Consider the following 16,639-nt stretch of genomic DNA (forward strand, 5'->3'; position numbering starts at 1 on the left):
GGAGAAGAGGACTGACCCCTGAGCTGGGCGTGGGGGAGAAGGAACGGGCAAAGGGGTTAGCCAAGGCCACTTCCAGACACAGGCATCTGCCTTCTGCCCTGCTGGGAGCTGTGCCTGCTCTGCACTGATCCTGCGGTGGATGGTGAGGATGCTGAGCGTGCCTCCGCTGTGCGAGGGATGGGTGCTGCGGTATTCGGTGGAACGCTGCGTATTCTGGCTCTGCAAGCGGCTGCCTCCGCAGTGCGTGACAGGGCAGGACCCTGGGTGCTGGCAGGGCTCCGTGAGATGCTCCGTCCCCTGCCCCGGGGCAGAGTGGTGGCCGAAATGGGCTCCTGAACATTTCCTAAGGGACTGTTCCCAAAAAAAGCAAAGCTGTGGCTTAGGAGGTGTGCAGGAACTGCTCAAGCTGCAGCAGGCAGGGAGGCAGATCCTCTGCCTGCGCCCTTCGCACCGCTCAGCTTTGCCGTGCTGTCGGACGAGCGATGCCGGGTGCTTTGGGGATGAGCAGTGCGGGTCGGCAGGAGCCGGCCGCCTCCTCCCATCTGCGATCGCTGCTCTCCAACCTGCTGCTGGGAAAGACAGGATCGGACCTCGGCGTTCAGCTCCAGCGCCCTCCTTGCCGGGCCCCTGCCGGTACCTCTGCCCTCTGCGAGGTCACGTCTCCTTCCCCATCACTTGTCCCCATCCTCTGCAGTTTTCTCCTCCGTTGCACCCAGTTCAGGTCATAAACCCTCCTCCAGGAAGGGCAGGTGCTCGGGAAGGGGAGCGCTGCTGGGCTGCTCCCCTAAACGGCTGGGCAGTAACCAACTCTGCATTGCAGTAACGAGCCGATACATCGCTTTTAAAAGGGCATTTTATTTTGATTATTGGTTGCTGTAGCTACGCAGCTGGACCTCCGGCATGCAGTGCGGGTGCCTGTTTTCTGTCAAGTGGACTTTCGCGAAGGGATCGTCCTGTCCCCGCCAGCCCGGGGGTGTGAACGGGGAGGTGACGATGAGGAGGAGGGCTGTGATAGCAACCCCCCCGCGGGATGGTCAGCCTGCAGAGGGGAAAGGAACGGGCGGGGGGGCTGTGGGGCAGGACAGTCCCGTGTTGGAGTGGAGGGGAACACAGGCGAGCACAGACGGCACGTTTAGTTGTTGCTTCAGCACACTGTGTATTGGCCAGAGACGGTCATTCAGGCACGCTCACCATGCGCCGCGGCGTGCTGGGCAGAGGAGCCCGGGCTGCGTTAGCAGGTATGCAGGCGTTACCTCGCAGGTGGGATGGAGATCTGCTTTGCTGCTGCTTGGCCGGTACCTTCTCCGTGTGGTTTTTGTCTCGGATCCTGGGCGCAGGCAGGCACGTGGCTCCACAGCGCTGCACCCCAGACCCTCCCGCAGCGGCTGCAGCCCTGGGGTGGTGGCAGAGGACACCGCTTGCCCATCCACCCTCCTGGTGTTTCAGCAGCTTGCACAGGGCTGTTTGCACCTCCTGGGACGCCTCTGCCAGACATCACGCTTTCCTTGCTGCCCCTGGAGATCGCCAGTCCTCGGTGCTGCAGCTGCGGGGCGCGATGGGCGCAGGAAAGGTTCATCGGCTGCAGACCGTGCACCCGCGTCTGGGCACCCCTGTGCTGGCTGCCACTGCCCTGTCCCCGCAGGCACGGTGCAACCTGCTGCTCCTGCCAGCACCTGCGCGTCCCTGCGTCCATCCCGGCCCGGCTCCTCCCCGTGCAGGATCACCGTCCGGTGGTGCCTGGACCCCAAGCTGGTCGCGTTCCTCAGGCAGAAGGATTTTTCTGGCTTTGTGGTGGTTTTCCCTGATGTTGCAGTTGACTGACGAAGCCCGCCGGAGAACTTGGAACCAAACCTTTCGCAGCCCTTGGCGCAGCCTGGTTGTGACTCATGCGTGGGGTCTGGGTGGTTTTACTCGTGCACGGACGGAAGCAGAAGTTTCCGTCAAGCCTTTGTAGGATTTTGGGTTTGCTCTTCCACAGCCCTGGGGAAGGAGAAGCCTCAGGGCTGAGCTGGCCACGGAGGAGCCGCCCTGCTCTCCCCACGCACCCCTGCCTGCAGCGTGGCCCGGAGCTTTGGCTGCTTCCGCTGGAGGGTTTTTTCCCCAAAATGTAGATGAGAGGTTGAAGTGTTTAGGAAAATGGGATGCTGGGAGTGTGGATGGGTCTAACGGTGGCACAGGGAGGAGGATGGGGCTCCTCTGTGCCGGCTCCTCACTTGCCCCCCGAGGTGCGGGTGCCCCTCTCTTTGTTTCTGGCTGAGCCTGCTGCTAATTTTAGCATCCGCTTCGCCCCTGCGACTTGGCCGTGTCGTTCAGTGAGCGGCTGCCAGCGATCCTCCTTTATCGCTGTCGCACTGGGAATTATCTCCTTCTCCCCTGCCTCTCCATTGCCTATTTATAAGCGCTGCGGGCCGTGGCTGATGGGTGCTGCCGGCTTCTCGGCTTCGCTCTGGCTCGTGCGTGGTCCTGCCGCGCATGACGTGGACAGGGTGTCGGTGAGGCCACAGTGTGCCGTGGGGAGAACGTTGCTGGTGGCTGATGGTCAGCACCGAGCGGGGGGAGAGGAAATGGCTCCTTAAGTCATTAACGTCATCTTCGTTATTATTGCAGAGGAGGCAGGAGGCTGCCCGGCTCCAGGGACTGGGTTAAAGTCCCCGAGCCCTCCGGCTGCCCCGGCGAGGGGAGGGGGGCTGCCTCGCTGTGTACGGCAACGGTGCGGGTACATGGGGAGAGCGGGGTGAGCTGCACCAGTTGTGTGAAGGCAGCTGGGACTGAGCTGTGCGCAGGATTAGCCCCAGGGCTCTAAGCAGAGCCACTCGGACAGCAGCTTTAATGCTTAGAGAAAGCTGTAAATTCTCTCATCCCATGGGGAAAGCAAAACGCTTGAATTCTTTCGTGGTTATCTTTTGGTGTCCAAGAGGAGGAAACAGCTTGTGTGCACATGCATGTTTTCCACCTGTGTTCGGAAAGGAAAAAAACCGCTGAAGTTTTGGACCTGTGAGTGAAGAAATGCACAGGGGAATTAGCATTACATCTTCCTAACACCGTCTGCGTGCCTGCGGTCCCTCGCGTTGCTCAAGTACAAGTTCCCCTCCAGGCTGGTGGCCTTGCAGTGCCTGGGAGCGCGTGTGTCTGCGTGTGCAGGGTTACGGGGCCGGTTCAAAAAGCCAATGCTGGATCCGCTCAGGTCACTGCGAGTAAGAACTTAATAGGATTCAGATCTCTGAGAGAATCTGCAGCCTGGAAAGCAATAAACCTCTGCCTTATCGCCCGTGCATGGTGCCTGCCTTCAGCAGGAGCGGGAGCCTGTGCAGAGGTGCCATCTCTTGGGGGGCTGCCCCGGCAGTGCCACCGTGCATCACCGTTTGCTGCTGCCTCGTGCCACAGGGCTTGAGCTCCTGCACGGCTCTTACGGTATTTTGAGGTTTCATCTCCTGTAGTGCATTTTGGTGGGTGCTGGCTGGGACCCCGCAGAGCCCCGTCCCTGGGGTGGGTGCAGGAGAAGGGCAGTGCACTTGGGGCTTCCCTGGTGCTGGGGGGGCCCCGTCGGATGGGTCCCTCATGGGGACTTGCCAGCTGGGATTACACATCCACCTGCACCGTGCTGTTGGTGGGCTTCTTCCTGTTCTAACATCTGCGTTTTCCCTTCTCCCGCTCTCTCTGCAGACCTGTCGGCGGCCAAGCGCAAGTTTGCGGACTCCCTCAACGAATTTAAATTCCACTGCATCGGCGACGCCGAAACAGATGACGAGATCTGCATAGGTGAGTCCTGGGTGCTGGTGCCGTGGGTCACCCTGAAGCCATCTCCAGACCCCCGAGCTGAGCAGGGCATGGGGGAGAAGCACACAAGGGGCCTGGGAACTTGTCTGGGCGCTTTCCTGCTCTCTGGAGATGGCGCATTTCTCCTGGTTCAGTATTGTCTAAGCCTTCCCAGGGAGAGCAGTTGTTGCTTCTTGACATGAATCTAGCCCTGCCAGATAGGAGATGAAGAAGATGATTGCCCGTAGCTGAAACCCTCTAGATTAACCGGCCCTTTGGCATTGGAGAGCAGGGGTCTGGAGATGCGGTGGGGGCTAAGTCCACTGCGATCTGAAGGAGGGGAGCGGCAGCCTCGCTGCTGGCTGCAGGAGCGAAGGACCCGGCGGGCACCCGCGGTGCAGGCAGGAGCCTGGCAGCACCCTCCGAACTGAGCCTGGCTCCACCATGGAGCTTCTCGTGGCACAGGGTAGCAGCTTCAGCTGCTTTACTCCATGTTATCCCGCTTCTGCCCCAGCTAAACTTCTAGAGCTTATTGTGCACGTTCTCTGGAGCCAGGAGAGCAAATGAGCTTTAGCCCTGACTTAACTTTGCTTATTGATTTGTGTCCGGTCTCTCAGCAAAACCAGGTTTCTCGTCCAGGTCCCCTCGCTGCGATGCACGTGCTGGTGGGCTGGCAGTCGTGCGCCGGGCAGGGCTGAGGCTTGTGCCGAGCCGTAGGGCTGATCGGCAGCCGACCGCTGGGGAGGGCAGGCTCGAGGTGGAGGTGTGGTGTGTCTCTCTGGAGGGGGGAACACGGTGCTGGGCACGCTCTGCTACCCGTTGCTTTTGTAGGCAACTGGGAGCCTTTCTGGGGAGAGAGCAAAGAAGATAAAAAACCCCAAACAACCACCCCCCAAAACACAAATGAACAAAAAACCCCTGTCCAGTCTCCCTCTCTCTTCAAAAATAAAATAAGATGTTAAACGCTGACTGTGCGGGCATGTCCCTTCCAGCCAAGTCTCTGCAGGAGTTCGCCACGGTGCTGCGGAACCTGGAGGACGAGCGGATGCGCATGGTACGGCCCCGTCTGCCGGGAGCGGGGCGGGTGGTGACACCAGCGCTGCCGCCGGTGGCTCTGCCCACGGTGGGTGGTGTGGTGAGGTGCGGTGCGACGCGGTGTGGTGCGGTGCCCGGGGTGCCGTGACGTGCAGCGGCTGCAAGCCCCGGTGCCCCTTCCCTCGCCCAGCGGAGGGCAGAGGGAGGGGAGGTGAACTTGGTGGGGGACACACTCGAAGAGCATCGGCACTGGTGTCTTGCTGTTGGTAACTGGCCAGGCTGGTGCTGTGCAGCTCTGGGGAGAGGAGCAGGTTTGGTACCAGCCCCTCGGCCTCCCCCGGGGCTCAGCCAGCGCAGCCGCAGGGGGCAAAGCGTGCGGGTTCCTGGGGGCTGCAGGAGGGCTTCCGTGGGAAACGCAGCAGGGCAGCACGGGGGGCTGGGGCTGAGCGGGGCAGAAGGCGGCGGGTGAGTTGTGCCTGTCTTTGCCCGTAGATCGAGAACGCCAGCGAGGTGCTGATCACGCCGCTGGAGAAGTTTCGCAAGGAGCAGATTGGGGCCGCTAAGGTAGGCTGCCGCTGCACCGAGCCGCTGTCTTTGGCAGCCCCTGAGCTGAAGAGCAGAGCCCGGGCGCACGTGGCGGTGGCCATGGTGGTGGCCGGGACCTGGCGCGCTGCGGGGATGGGTTCTGCTGGGCACGGGAGGAGGTGGTGTACTGCTGTGGGATGGGCACGGGGACGGACCCAGCTCCCGGGAAAGTACTTCAGTGTTTTATCATAGAATCACAGAATCTTTAAGGTTGGAAAAGACCTCTGGGATCATCAAATCCAACCGTCAACCCACCACCACCATGTCTACTAAACCAGGTCCCAAAGTGCCATGTCTACATGCTTTTTGAACACCTCCAGGGACGGTGACTCCACCACCTCTCTGGAGAGCCTGTTCCAATGTCTGACCACCCTTTCAGTGAAGAAATTTCTTCTAATATCCAACCTAAACCTCCCCTGGAGCAATTTGACGCTGTTTCCTCTTGTCCTGTCGCTTGTTGCTTGGGAGAAGAGACCAACACCCACCTCACCACAACCTCCTTTCAGGGAGTTGCAGAGAGCGATCAGGTCTCCCCTCAGCCTCCTCTTCTCCAGACTAAACCACCCCAGTTCCCTCAGCCACTCCTCGTAAGACTGGTGCTCCAGACCCTGCACCAGCTTTGTTGCCCTTCTCCGAGTTCACCCACAACCAAGTAACATGCCAAGGGCCAAAAATCAGATGCTGGTTAAAGTGAACTTTTTTTTTTCTTACTCCAGCAAGAATTAGCATTTTCTTCGAGGGGTTCTCAGTTGTCCGAGCCCCCCGTCTGTACTCCCCACCCCTGGTGTGTCGCTGGGCGGCTGCACAGGAATTTGGATGGCTTCTGGCAGGACGGGCGAGCCTGGGGAAGCAGCGGTGTGGCTGAGGGCGGCTGTGAGACAGCCTGGCCCCCCCTTTCTTTCCTGCCTTTGTTCTCAAATGAAAACCGCTGTCTGCAGCTCTCCTGCTGTTATAACAGCGAGGCTGGGATGAGAGGTGCAAAAGAAAACTTAAGGTTGACATCCTCCTTTAACACTCCTGCCACAAACAGCCAAATTACTGTGTCGTTGTCGTCCTGAGTGACACACAGGATAAGCCATTGCAAGGGGTGGCAAGGGATGGGATGTGAAATTGTGACGATGTGCTGGTTAGCTGGTTAGCAAGCACTTTCCTCGTGGTGTGGTCTTAGGACCAGCCCTGGACCTGGATGTTTTGCTGAGCTTTGGGTCCTGGGAGTAGAGGAGCACAGGCTGTTTTCCTGGAGCTGCCTGATGCTCACAGATAAAAGCAGCTTTGCCTGGTTCCAGCTGATACCCCTTGGTCCCATCTCGTGCTGTGCAGAAGCGGGTTAGCTCCTGCCCAGGACCTGCGGTCCTGCCCGATGCTGCAGGGACGCCGTGGATCCTCATGGCTGCCCCGGTGCCGTTGCGTTCAGCATCACCCTTTTTGTTCTGTTTTGCAGGACGCCAAAAAGAAATACGACAAGGAGACGGAGAAGTATTGTGGTGTCCTAGAAAAGCACTTAAACTTGTCTTCTAAGAAGAAAGAATCCCAGCTTCAGGAGGTGAGTGCAACCTCTGGTTTCCCATGTCTAGCAGTAACTGTGTTGAGATTTTTGAATGCTTTACGCAGCTTATAGCACTGGTTTTCCTGGCTGTAAAATCAGAGAGATTCCAAAATGGATAGCAATCAAAAAGGAGAGAGAGTTATAATTAAAGAGTGCAACAGAAAGGAACTGGTTCTGCTGCAGGCTTCCCTGGTGCCAGCACAAATCACGGATGTCTAGTTCCCTTCTCTGAAAGTGGCTGCACTGGCTTTGGGCTTCATGGGAGGAGGGATCAGGCTTAGTGCTTTTGAACTGCTGTAGGAGCCTGTTACTGACTCGGGACGTAGTTAGCTGTTGTGCCAAATGCTCTTACTGGATGAGTACACTGAGTCTTCAATCACTTCTTCCAGGTTTGGAATTCCCAGAGCTGGGTTGTCCTTGCAGGATGCAGGTCCTTGCTTTTGGACATGATGCTGGTGTGTCGCTGAGCTGCTTCTGGGGGAACTGGTGGGCACTGGGGCAGCTCAGGTGGTGGTACGGTGCCCAGCAGAGTTGGGGACTCAAGAGCAGATACATCTGTGGCACAAATAATCATCTTCCACCAGATCAGGGTTGAAGAGGGGTAAGAATCAGGGCTGACGCACCTGCTAGCCAGCTTTGTCCTTGCATAGGTGTTCTGGGTTTGTAAATAACTTACATGTGGAAGCACCCACACGTCCCGGAAGGTGGCAAGTCTCATTCTCATGGCTTTTAAATAACCCTTTGAACTGGTTTAGGTCATGTTTGAAATACTGTTGTGAGACACAGGAGTGGAAGGATTTCTTTCTGGGGAAGGAAGGAGCCACTTGTGGCTGTCGTGGTGCAGGAGTGACTTTCAGAGGTGTGATCCTGTGCCCTGGCCAGAGTATGGGCCTGTGGGGCTGCCCGGGAGCCCAGAGCAGCATGGTGTGGGATGCGGTGCGGGATGCAGGTGATGGCTGGGTGCGGGATGTGGTGTGGGGTGCAGGTGATGGCTGGGTGCGGGATGCAGGTGATGGCTGGGTGCGGGATGTGGTGCGGGATGTGGCAGTGGCTGGGTGCGGGATGCGGTGCGGGATGCAGGTGATGGCTGGGTGCGGGATGCGGTGCGGGATGCAGGTGATGGCTGGGTGCGGGATGCGGTGCGGGATGCAGGTGATGGGTGGGTGCGGGATGTGGTGCGGGATGCAGGTGATGGGTGGGTGCGGGATGTGGTGCGGGATGCAGGTGATGGCTGGGTGCGGGATGCGGTGCGGGATGCAGGTGATGGCTGGGTGCGGGATGCGGTGCGGGATGCAGGTGATGGCTGGGTGCGGGATGCGGTGCGGGATGCAGGTGATGGCTGGGTGCGGGATGTGGTGCGGGATGCAGGTGATGGCTGGGTGCGGGATGCGGTGCGGGATGTGGCAGTGGCTGGGTGCGGGATGCGGTGCGGGATGCAGGTGATGGCTGGGTGCGGGATGCAGCAGCGGCTGCGTGCGGGATTTGGCTGCCGGCGTAGAGCATTGCTGGCTGCGGGTGCCATCTGCTGGCACCTCCACCCCGAGCGCTGCCCTCGGCTTTGGCCGCGCAGACGGGAGGAGGCTGGAGCCGGGTCCCCAGTTCAGGAGTTGGGCCCTTTTCCCCCGGGGCACCAGGAAGCGTGCACTGCGTTTGGTGGCTCAAGCCCCAGGGAGGAGGGGGGTGACTTTGGACGAGCAGCCCAGCGTGTAGGTGGTGAATCGGGGATGTGGCATCCGGCGGCGCGTGGGAGCGCTCGCCCCGTCCAGCACCTCCCCTGGGGCTGCCCGCCATGGTCCCTGCCTGCCAAGGGGCTTCCTGGGCAGGGGGCTGCAGCCGCAGCAATGCGGTGGGGAAGAGCGCTGATGGGACGTTAGAAGGCTAACGCCACCGGTTTATGAGCAGTCTGAAGCTTCACTAGACGCCCTGATGTCCTACGGGAGGAGCGTTTGTGCCCGGGAGATTTGGTCTTGCTGTCTACATCTGGAGGGCGATAGCGGCCACATGTACAACTGCTGCGGCAAGGAGAGGAGGAAACCATGGGAATTCTCTGCTGCTTTGGCTGTTGACCAATGAAATAACACAGAGTCTAATCTGCCATTTAACTCCTGGCAGAGTTATTTGATTGCATCATATTTTCTGCTTTTCAGAACTCAGTTTGCTAAATACCTCAGCCTGTGCACCACGGGCAGGCAGCACAAATGCTGGTGGCAGGTCACGGGGAAAACGGGCCATTTCACGGCCGTGACACAGGGCAAACCAGCAGTAAGCCGCCGTTCACGTGCAAGCGGGTATTTGCCAGCAGGGTTTTGCAAAGCGTGGGAGCAGCTGGGTGTCCAGCCCTGACGGGATGCACGGTACGGCATATCCTCCTGCCTGGACGTTTCGGCTCTGCCCCGGGCACAGCGAGGGTCACGCCGGCGAGGGCACCCCGCTGGCCTCAGCCGGGACAGAAGAGTTTGCCTCCTGTTGAGCAATGGCTCGATGGCAGTTTGCGCTGAGGGTGAGGCTCTTCGACCCATGAGTTTACTGGCGCTGAGGTCAGAGGGATGGTGGGTCACCCAGACCTCCCCCCGAGGGCACCACCGGCATCTGTGATGCCCTGGGCTGCTCTACGCAAAGCGTCACGTGCAAAGGTAGCAGCAAAGTGTGCCAGGGACAGCACCCGGGGACAGCCGTGCCCCTCGCCCTGCTTTCAGTGCAGTGCTCTGCTCCGCACGTGTGACGAGGTTATTTTTATGCACTGGGATTGGGGCACATCCCTGGTTTTGCTCGCTTGGGCTTTAGCTTCAAATCAGAGAGGAATTGCTGTCTGCTGATCCACCGAAGTGACACCCTCGCTGGAGAGGGTGGTGGGGTGTGCGTGCTGCTCGGTTCGGCCCTGGGACGCTCTGGGCAAGTATCCCGTTGTGGCGCTTTTCAGAAAGCGGAGAGTTGCCTTCTATTGTCAAGCATGCAGCGGCTTCTCGTTTTTCTCACTTCTAATGCGTGCTTTTCTACACAGCTGTCTAGGAGGTGAGAACATGAGTCATTTTTCAGCTGAAGAAAGAGCCTGTTCGTGTGAATCAGGTTTATATTTAATCGCTGTGCCATCTGTCCAGCCCTGGACTGGGGTCTGAAGCTGAATTTGTTCTGCACAGACACATTCCCATCAGAGCCAGATGTCCTCTGGTCGCGAGGCCAAGCGCTCCCGGTCAGTACTAACTTCGCATTTCCTCTTTAATCTCCCTGGTGCTCGCAGGCAGACAGCCAGGTGGACCTGGTTCGGCAGCATTTCTACGAAGTCTCCCTGGAGTATGTCTTCAAGGTGCAAGAGGTCCAGGAGAGGAAGATGTTTGAGTTTGTGGAACCTGTGAGTGCTCAAGCTGCCTCAGCCTGCAAAAAATGGGGGATTGCGTGGAGAAGTGGGGGCTCGTGGGGAGCCAGGCTGCGGTGCGGGGCGTTCCTGCGGTGGGGTGGCTGGGGGCTCAGCCTTACCCCGCAGCCCCTCTCTCAGAGGAGGATTTGAGGGGAGAAAACACCCATGTGAGCCGTGGGGCATGGAGCCATTAGCTCGGTGGCCACGTCCGTGCTGGAAACATTTTTTTTGTTATTGTGCGGACATCTCTGTTGTGGTGGGCTGGGCTGAGGGGCCTGCTGGCAATTAAAAGAAAAACAGGCTTGAGTGGGGAAAAAAAAATAGAACTGTGATGTTCACGAGGCAGGAAGAGTGCAGGAGTGGCAGAAATAGGACAAAAAAAGAGTTTTCTAAGATCTGCCTTTGCTCAGGTGCCAAGTCCCTTAAAGCTCCTCTGGGAAGTGCCGGCCCTTTGCAAAGGTAACTGCTGCTGAGCGATGAGTAACTCAGAGTCAGGAAAGGCACGGCGCAGGGAACGGCAGCTGCTGCCTGCTTTTCCTCCTGGCTCCTTCCTGCACCTCCTGGCTCTGCGCTCAGCGACCCCCCCCGGCTTCGGTGGTGCAGGGAGTGGGGCCAGAGGGGACGAGGGGTCCTGGGGCGAGGGTTTGCTTTGGCTTTGGGGGAAGGAAGCACAGACTCGGCTTTGGGGTGCGCTCAGAGGAGATTTTGAAGGTGAAACAAGGAGCAGAGCACCTTCCCAGGGGCTGCCAGCAAACCCCTCTGCCCCAGGGTGCTCGCAGGGATGCTTCCCCTCGGCAGCAGTTGCTCTGCAAGCGGCTGTGGGTCTCTACTGACCATCTCGATTCGTTTTACCCCAACACAGCTGCTGGCCTTTCTGCAGGGGCTTTTCACCTTCTACCACCACGGCTACGAGCTTGCAAAGGACTTCAGCGATTTCAAGACAGAGCTGACAATCAGCATCCAGAACGTAAGTGTGCCATGTGCCCGTGCCACGCACCCATCACCGTGACTGTCCTGCAGAGCAAAATAACACTTTTTGATACATTTTAATAAAGGTTTTATTCTCTTTTTTTTTGTGTGCCATCAAGCAAAGGCTTTGACTGTGTCATTCAGAGCAAATTCTTTTTTGTGAATAACACGACATTGTATACACAGCCTGCACGGCAGTTCCTTCCCTAGGGCATACCAAACACAGGGGCCCACCTTCCCCAGGAGTCAGCCAGCGGGCAGACGTTGCCCTGTGATTTTAGTGAGTGTTTCAAACCGTTGTGCAAGTGTTTCGAAGCGCTGTTTGCCCTGGGAAGGGCAGCACTTTTTGCCATCCCAGTCTCCGGGCTGTGGAGCGGAGGAGCCCTTCTGCCGGCTGCAGCGGTTGGTGCCGGCACATCGGACGTGTGTTGGGGCTTTGGCATGTCGGCCTGGTGGCATTGCAGCTTTGCTTTCCTCTCTTGCTGTGAAATGACTGTTTTTCTCCCAAGGACGCAGACTGGTTTCATTCTTTTGAAACAACTTTTTCACAAAACTCATAATACAAACAACTTGCCAATTATCGTAATATTTTTCTTTTAGCTTAAATCTAGGCCCAGGAAGCAAACCTGTCCTGTGGCTGACAGTGGGCTCCCCGGGTCCCAATTCCCACACGGGCTGTGGTGACCCAGCTCCGGGGTCCCGTCCTTGCGTGGGGCCTCCTCGCTGCAGAGGAGGGCACGTCGGGTCCATGCATTGGAGAAGGCATTCCTGTTTTAATTTGCAGACAAGAAATCGTTTTGAAGGAACGAGGTCAGAGGCTGAATCTTTGATGAAGAAGATGAAGGAGAACCCTCATGAGCACAAAAACATCAGCCCTTACACGATGGAGGGTTATCTCTATGTGCAGGAGAAACGTAGGTGTCGGAGCGGTGGAGCTGCCTGCCAGGGCAACGCGGCGAGTGGGCACCTGGGGAAGGTGGTTTATCAGGGCGCGGAGCACGAGGGCTAATTCAGCAGGGTACGCGATCCCTGGGAGAGATGGGTGGGATATTAAGGTGGGAATGTGGGAGCCAGGTTCTCCCTGGGAGGGAGAAGTGCTGCCAGTGCCTGGTAGAAGTCTTTCCCCTGAACAGAAAGGAGTTAATAAAGCTTAATCCGCCTGCAAAGTCCAACGAGAAAGAACCATAGGTACAAAAATGTGTCATGTTAAACGATTGTTAAACACAGAGGTTATTAATGGGCAGGCACTGAAACTGTGCTAGTTTGGGAATAAAAACTGCATTTGCTTTGTAGGTCACTTTGGGACCTCGTGGGTGAAGCATTACTGCACGTACCAGAGGGAGTCGAAGCGGATAACGATGGTGCCATTTGACCAGAAATCTGGAGGAAAAGGGGTGAGTGCCGATAGGCAGCAGGACTGCGCCCCGGGGTCTCTGCTGAGGAGCGCTGCGGAGCTGCCGGCTGCACGCTCTCCTGGTGCTCGGACAGAACCGTTTTTAGCAAGGTGACACAAATGCAAGTGAAGTGGGTCAGATTCATTCCAGGCTGAGCGGCTGCCGCACGGGGAATTAACAAAAAGAGGCAAGAAGAGCCCAAAAGCCCACATATCTTTGGAGACTGTCAGCTGTGCTGAGAGCAGAGCCAGTTTCCCAAGCGGGTAGGGCCCTCGGACATCGCTCTGTTCCACACTCCAGGTTCCAGGCGGTGTCTGCACACAGCTATTTGTAAGGACAAGTTTGCAGCAGCTGCCTCTGGGCTGGGACCGGGCATTGTCCTCTGGCTTTTTGGTCTGTCCTTTATTTACACATTTCTGTCTGTGAGAGACCTTTAAAAGCTGAAGTATGTGCAGTTCCATCTTGGGTCCCACTCTCGCTGGTCCTGGCGATGCTGGGCACACGGGCGATCATGCACCTGCGCCGTGCCCTGTGAGGCTCTGGCTGCTTCTGCAGGTGGAGCAGGTGGTCGGGGCTGGGAGCGGAGCGTGGTCGTGCCACGTGCACCCACTGTGCTCCAGCTCCGTGGGTGCCTGCTCCCCAGTTCCTGCTGCAAGACCCAGGGAAGAGAACCTGTTCATTATTTTGCTCCTTCCTCAATGCCTGTGACTTGGACAATGAAGTTGTTTTGGCTTAGAGCCACAGGAGAGCCTGGGGCCCCCTCGGCCCCTCGGGGGTGTGGAGGAGCAGGGGGAACAGCGGGTGTGGGGTGCGGGGGGCCAGCGCACGCTGTGTGCCCCACCGCTCCCGGGGCAGCGTAAGCCTGGCTGTAGCTGGGACTGGCTTTGCTGCTCCAAACAGCAGGAACCATAGACCCCCCCAGAGTGTTCCCGGCTGGGGCGGTTTGCAAACATTTACCCCTCCAGGGGAGCGCCGCAGGCAGCTGGACAGGCTGTGGGGAGGGCAACTTTTAAATTTAATTTCCTCTTGCCTTGGAGCATCTTCATTATAACTCAGCATTAAAAGATCCCAGCCCTGTAATCATCAGCTGCTGCACTGTGTTTCATGTGGTCTCTTCCCATTTCACGGCTTCCCCAGGGCGCAGGCGCTGCCGACGCGGCCGTGTTGCCCTTCTCGCGCAGGGCGGGAGCCCTGCTCCGGGGTGCCGTGCCAGCCGCCGTGCTGGCGGGGCTGCTCGCCCAGGGTCTTGTGGCTTGCATGATCCTGGCGTGAAACGCTGCCCGTGCTGGGGCAGCTCTATCCGGGCTGCAGAGTCTATCAGGGACGGCCGGCACGGGCCGTGGAGCGTGGAGCAGCCCAGGGGCTTGTGGCCGCGCTGCGGGGCGTTCCGGGGTCTGGCGGGAGCTGGTGCCAAGCGATGGGCGATATCGGTGCGGCAGAAGGAGACCCGTGGCTTGTGGGTCACAAAGGATGCTGCGTGCTATCAGCCCCTCGTGAATGCCCCTCAGGCTGTGGCTGGAGCCGGATATTAGTGGGTTTGAAGCGGGGGCATTCCCTGGATACCAGACGGGGAGTTGGGCAGCTCGGGAGCAGCCTCGTGCCAGGAGCGGCTGCAGGCAGCCTCTGCTCATCCTGGGGAGAAGCCCTGCAGGGAGCTCTCTCAGGTCTGTCTTCCCGGGTCTGTTCTGGGTCCCAAAATACGTTTCCTGGAAAAACAGTGATGTCAGGGAACAGGGTGGTCAGCCAAGGTATCGTCAAGAAGAGCACAGAAAAGTGGCCATCTCCAGGAACTCGTTCAGAATTCATTTTCTATTGAGTCATCAGTGGATTTTAAAAATTGCAGGAGAAATGTCCATGCTGGCAGGGACCGAGCAGGGATTTCCTCCAGCAGAGGACAGCAGTGCACGCGGATCCTGCCGGATCGCACCGCGGCGTGCGGAAATCCAGTGCAACTTGGATACAGATGCCTGGATGGGAGAATGGTTTTGTTGTTGCTGTGTTATATAATAAACCTTTTAAAACATGTTTGCTCCCGTTAAGAGTTCTCGTGTGCGGAATGCTGCCAAAAATGCAGCCTGGAGTGAAAACTGACAGCCAGGTCTATGATGCATTTAATTCAATCATGTGCATTCTGAAAGGAAGGCTCCTCGTGAAAGATTTTGGACTAAACATGTTTGCAAAGGTGAAAAGACAAGTCCTCATGTCAGATATATAAATACACATTTCTAGCAGGCTGATATTGCCAAACCCCCCCAGGTTTGAACATGTTCATTGAAAGCGCAGCGGGTGCTGGGGGCAAGCACACGGCTGGTTGATTGTTGTTGGCCTTATCTGCGATTTTTGTCTCTTCTCAGGGAGAAGATGAAGCTGTTATCCTCAAATCTTGCACACGGCGGAAAACCGACTCAATCGAGAAGAGGTTTTGCTTTGATGTGGAAGCTGTGGATCGGTGAGTGCCAAGAGGCATCGCAGCCGCGGCGTACCTGCGGCCCGGGTCGCTGAAAGGCTGCGTGCGCCGGGGGTTACGCTAGCCATGCGGAGGGAAAGGTTGCACTCATCTGTACTCGGCTTTGCTGGGTAGTTCTTGTGCCGTTTCCGTGTTTCTCTTCTCCCTTAGTCATACCCTCCGTGAATGGAAAGCCTTAGTCCATGGAAACACGCTTCTCCCTGGTGCTTCTAGCCAGGTGCTCTCAATATATTCAGTTAGTGCTTCGGTTTACAAGGTGCCGAGTTTACTCAAGTCTCTCTAACTTTAATGGTGTTTTAGCACTTCTGCAGTCTCTGGCCACGTAAGGTTAATGGTCACAAGTATGGAAAAGATGCTCTGTGGGTGTTTTGGCAGGGATGCGATGCCTCTTTCCAGCATTGGGTATGTGTTGGAATAGCCTCAGCTTTTGTGCTGGAGAGTGGCTGTTGCTGGTCCGCTACGGATGGGTGATAATGGAAGTCCAGCTTGTACCTCCGGGCACTTTAAATTCACTTTTTTTTCCTGAAGGAGTAAAATGCTTCCTGATGTGACGTATCACGGAGCAGCTGAACCAGATATATGTGTGGCTTCAATCTATAGTGCCTAGGAATGAGAGCTGTTATCATATCTAATTAGCATCATGCACGGTTTACATATATAAACAGGAAAACCAGGCTGGGGTTGCTATTCCAAGCGGTATTAGTCACTGCCTCTTATCTTCCTTGTTGCAGTAAGTTTACATGGTTTACAAAAGCTCGCTCCAAAGTTGCTGAATGTCTGTGCCCTCCCAGTTGTCTGCCTGTTTGTGTTCCAGCCATCCTCCCCTCCGCTGGCCACTGCGGGAATGCCCAGGAGGTCTCGGGAAAACCCGAGTTCATCAGAACCTGAGGTGTTGATTAATGCTGGAATACCCCGCGGTACGTTTCCCTGCCCAGCCTCCGCTGCTGCACCGTTTCGGTGCCAGCCCCTCTCGCTGCCAGCCCAGGGCAGGGAAGGGTTGGGGTGATGGAGCTCTGCCTGTGTTGGCTGAAGGATGAGATAACCCCGGGGCTGCCTCCCGCTCTCTGTAGCTCTGCTTTCCTCCAGAAAGCTGCAGTATTTCTGCTGACATGGGGATTTTTTTTTTCCTATGCCCTGAGGATATTTTTTTTTAATGTGAAAATCAAAATAAAACTGGTAGGAGGAGAAGCCAGCCACCACAATAGTTTTCTTCTGCAGCATGTTCAGAGGCAGCTGAACCTTTCCTTGATGTCTGCAGCCTGCTAGGCATGGGATCAAGAGCTACTCCAGAAATATGCCTGCTAAACGTAAATAATGGCAGGGGAGCGGCAAAGGCGGGGAAACCTGAGAAATTGCTCATTTCATGTACATGTTCCTGCTGCAAGAGATTGCCTCTGCCTGAGAGGACAGCGAGGGCAGAGCACGTGAGAGAAAGGGCTGGGTTCCCCCTGTATACAGGCAACTCTGTCTATTTTTGGTATCAGAATTTGTCATTAGTTGCCTGAAATAATGGTTATTTCCAAAATAGTTAA

General features: G+C 57.1%; 1 protein-coding gene across 9 annotated transcripts in view; it reads left to right on the forward strand.

The window, feature by feature from the left end:
• Positions 1 to 16,639, forward strand: part of ARHGAP26 (Rho GTPase activating protein 26) — a 152,360-nt gene that overhangs the window by 23,632 nt on the left and 112,089 nt on the right. For 6 of the 9 annotated variants that reach the window (XM_075766784.1, XM_075766776.1, XM_075766779.1 and 3 more), the window contains 9 exons: positions 3,664 to 3,759; positions 4,749 to 4,810; positions 5,284 to 5,355; positions 6,818 to 6,919; positions 10,161 to 10,271; positions 11,140 to 11,244; positions 12,031 to 12,160; positions 12,540 to 12,640; positions 14,995 to 15,089. In XM_075766784.1, coding sequence (XP_075622899.1) covers positions 4,802 to 4,810; positions 5,284 to 5,355; positions 6,818 to 6,919; positions 10,161 to 10,271; positions 11,140 to 11,244; positions 12,031 to 12,160; positions 12,540 to 12,640; positions 14,995 to 15,089 — 725 coding nt within the window. In that variant the 5' untranslated portion in view covers positions 3,664 to 3,759; positions 4,749 to 4,801. Of the gene's footprint in view, positions 1 to 1,085; positions 3,412 to 3,663; positions 3,760 to 4,748; positions 4,811 to 5,283; positions 5,356 to 6,817; positions 6,920 to 10,160; positions 10,272 to 11,139; positions 11,245 to 12,030; positions 12,161 to 12,539; positions 12,641 to 14,994; positions 15,090 to 16,639 lie in introns of those variants that run through there. The other 3 variants (XM_075766778.1, XM_075766783.1, XM_075766777.1) reach the window with 3 other exon arrangements.

Source organism: Balearica regulorum, chromosome 14, assembly GCF_011004875.1.
Source record: "Balearica regulorum gibbericeps isolate bBalReg1 chromosome 14, bBalReg1.pri, whole genome shotgun sequence".
Lineage (NCBI taxonomy): Eukaryota > Metazoa > Chordata > Aves > Gruiformes > Gruidae > Balearica > Balearica regulorum.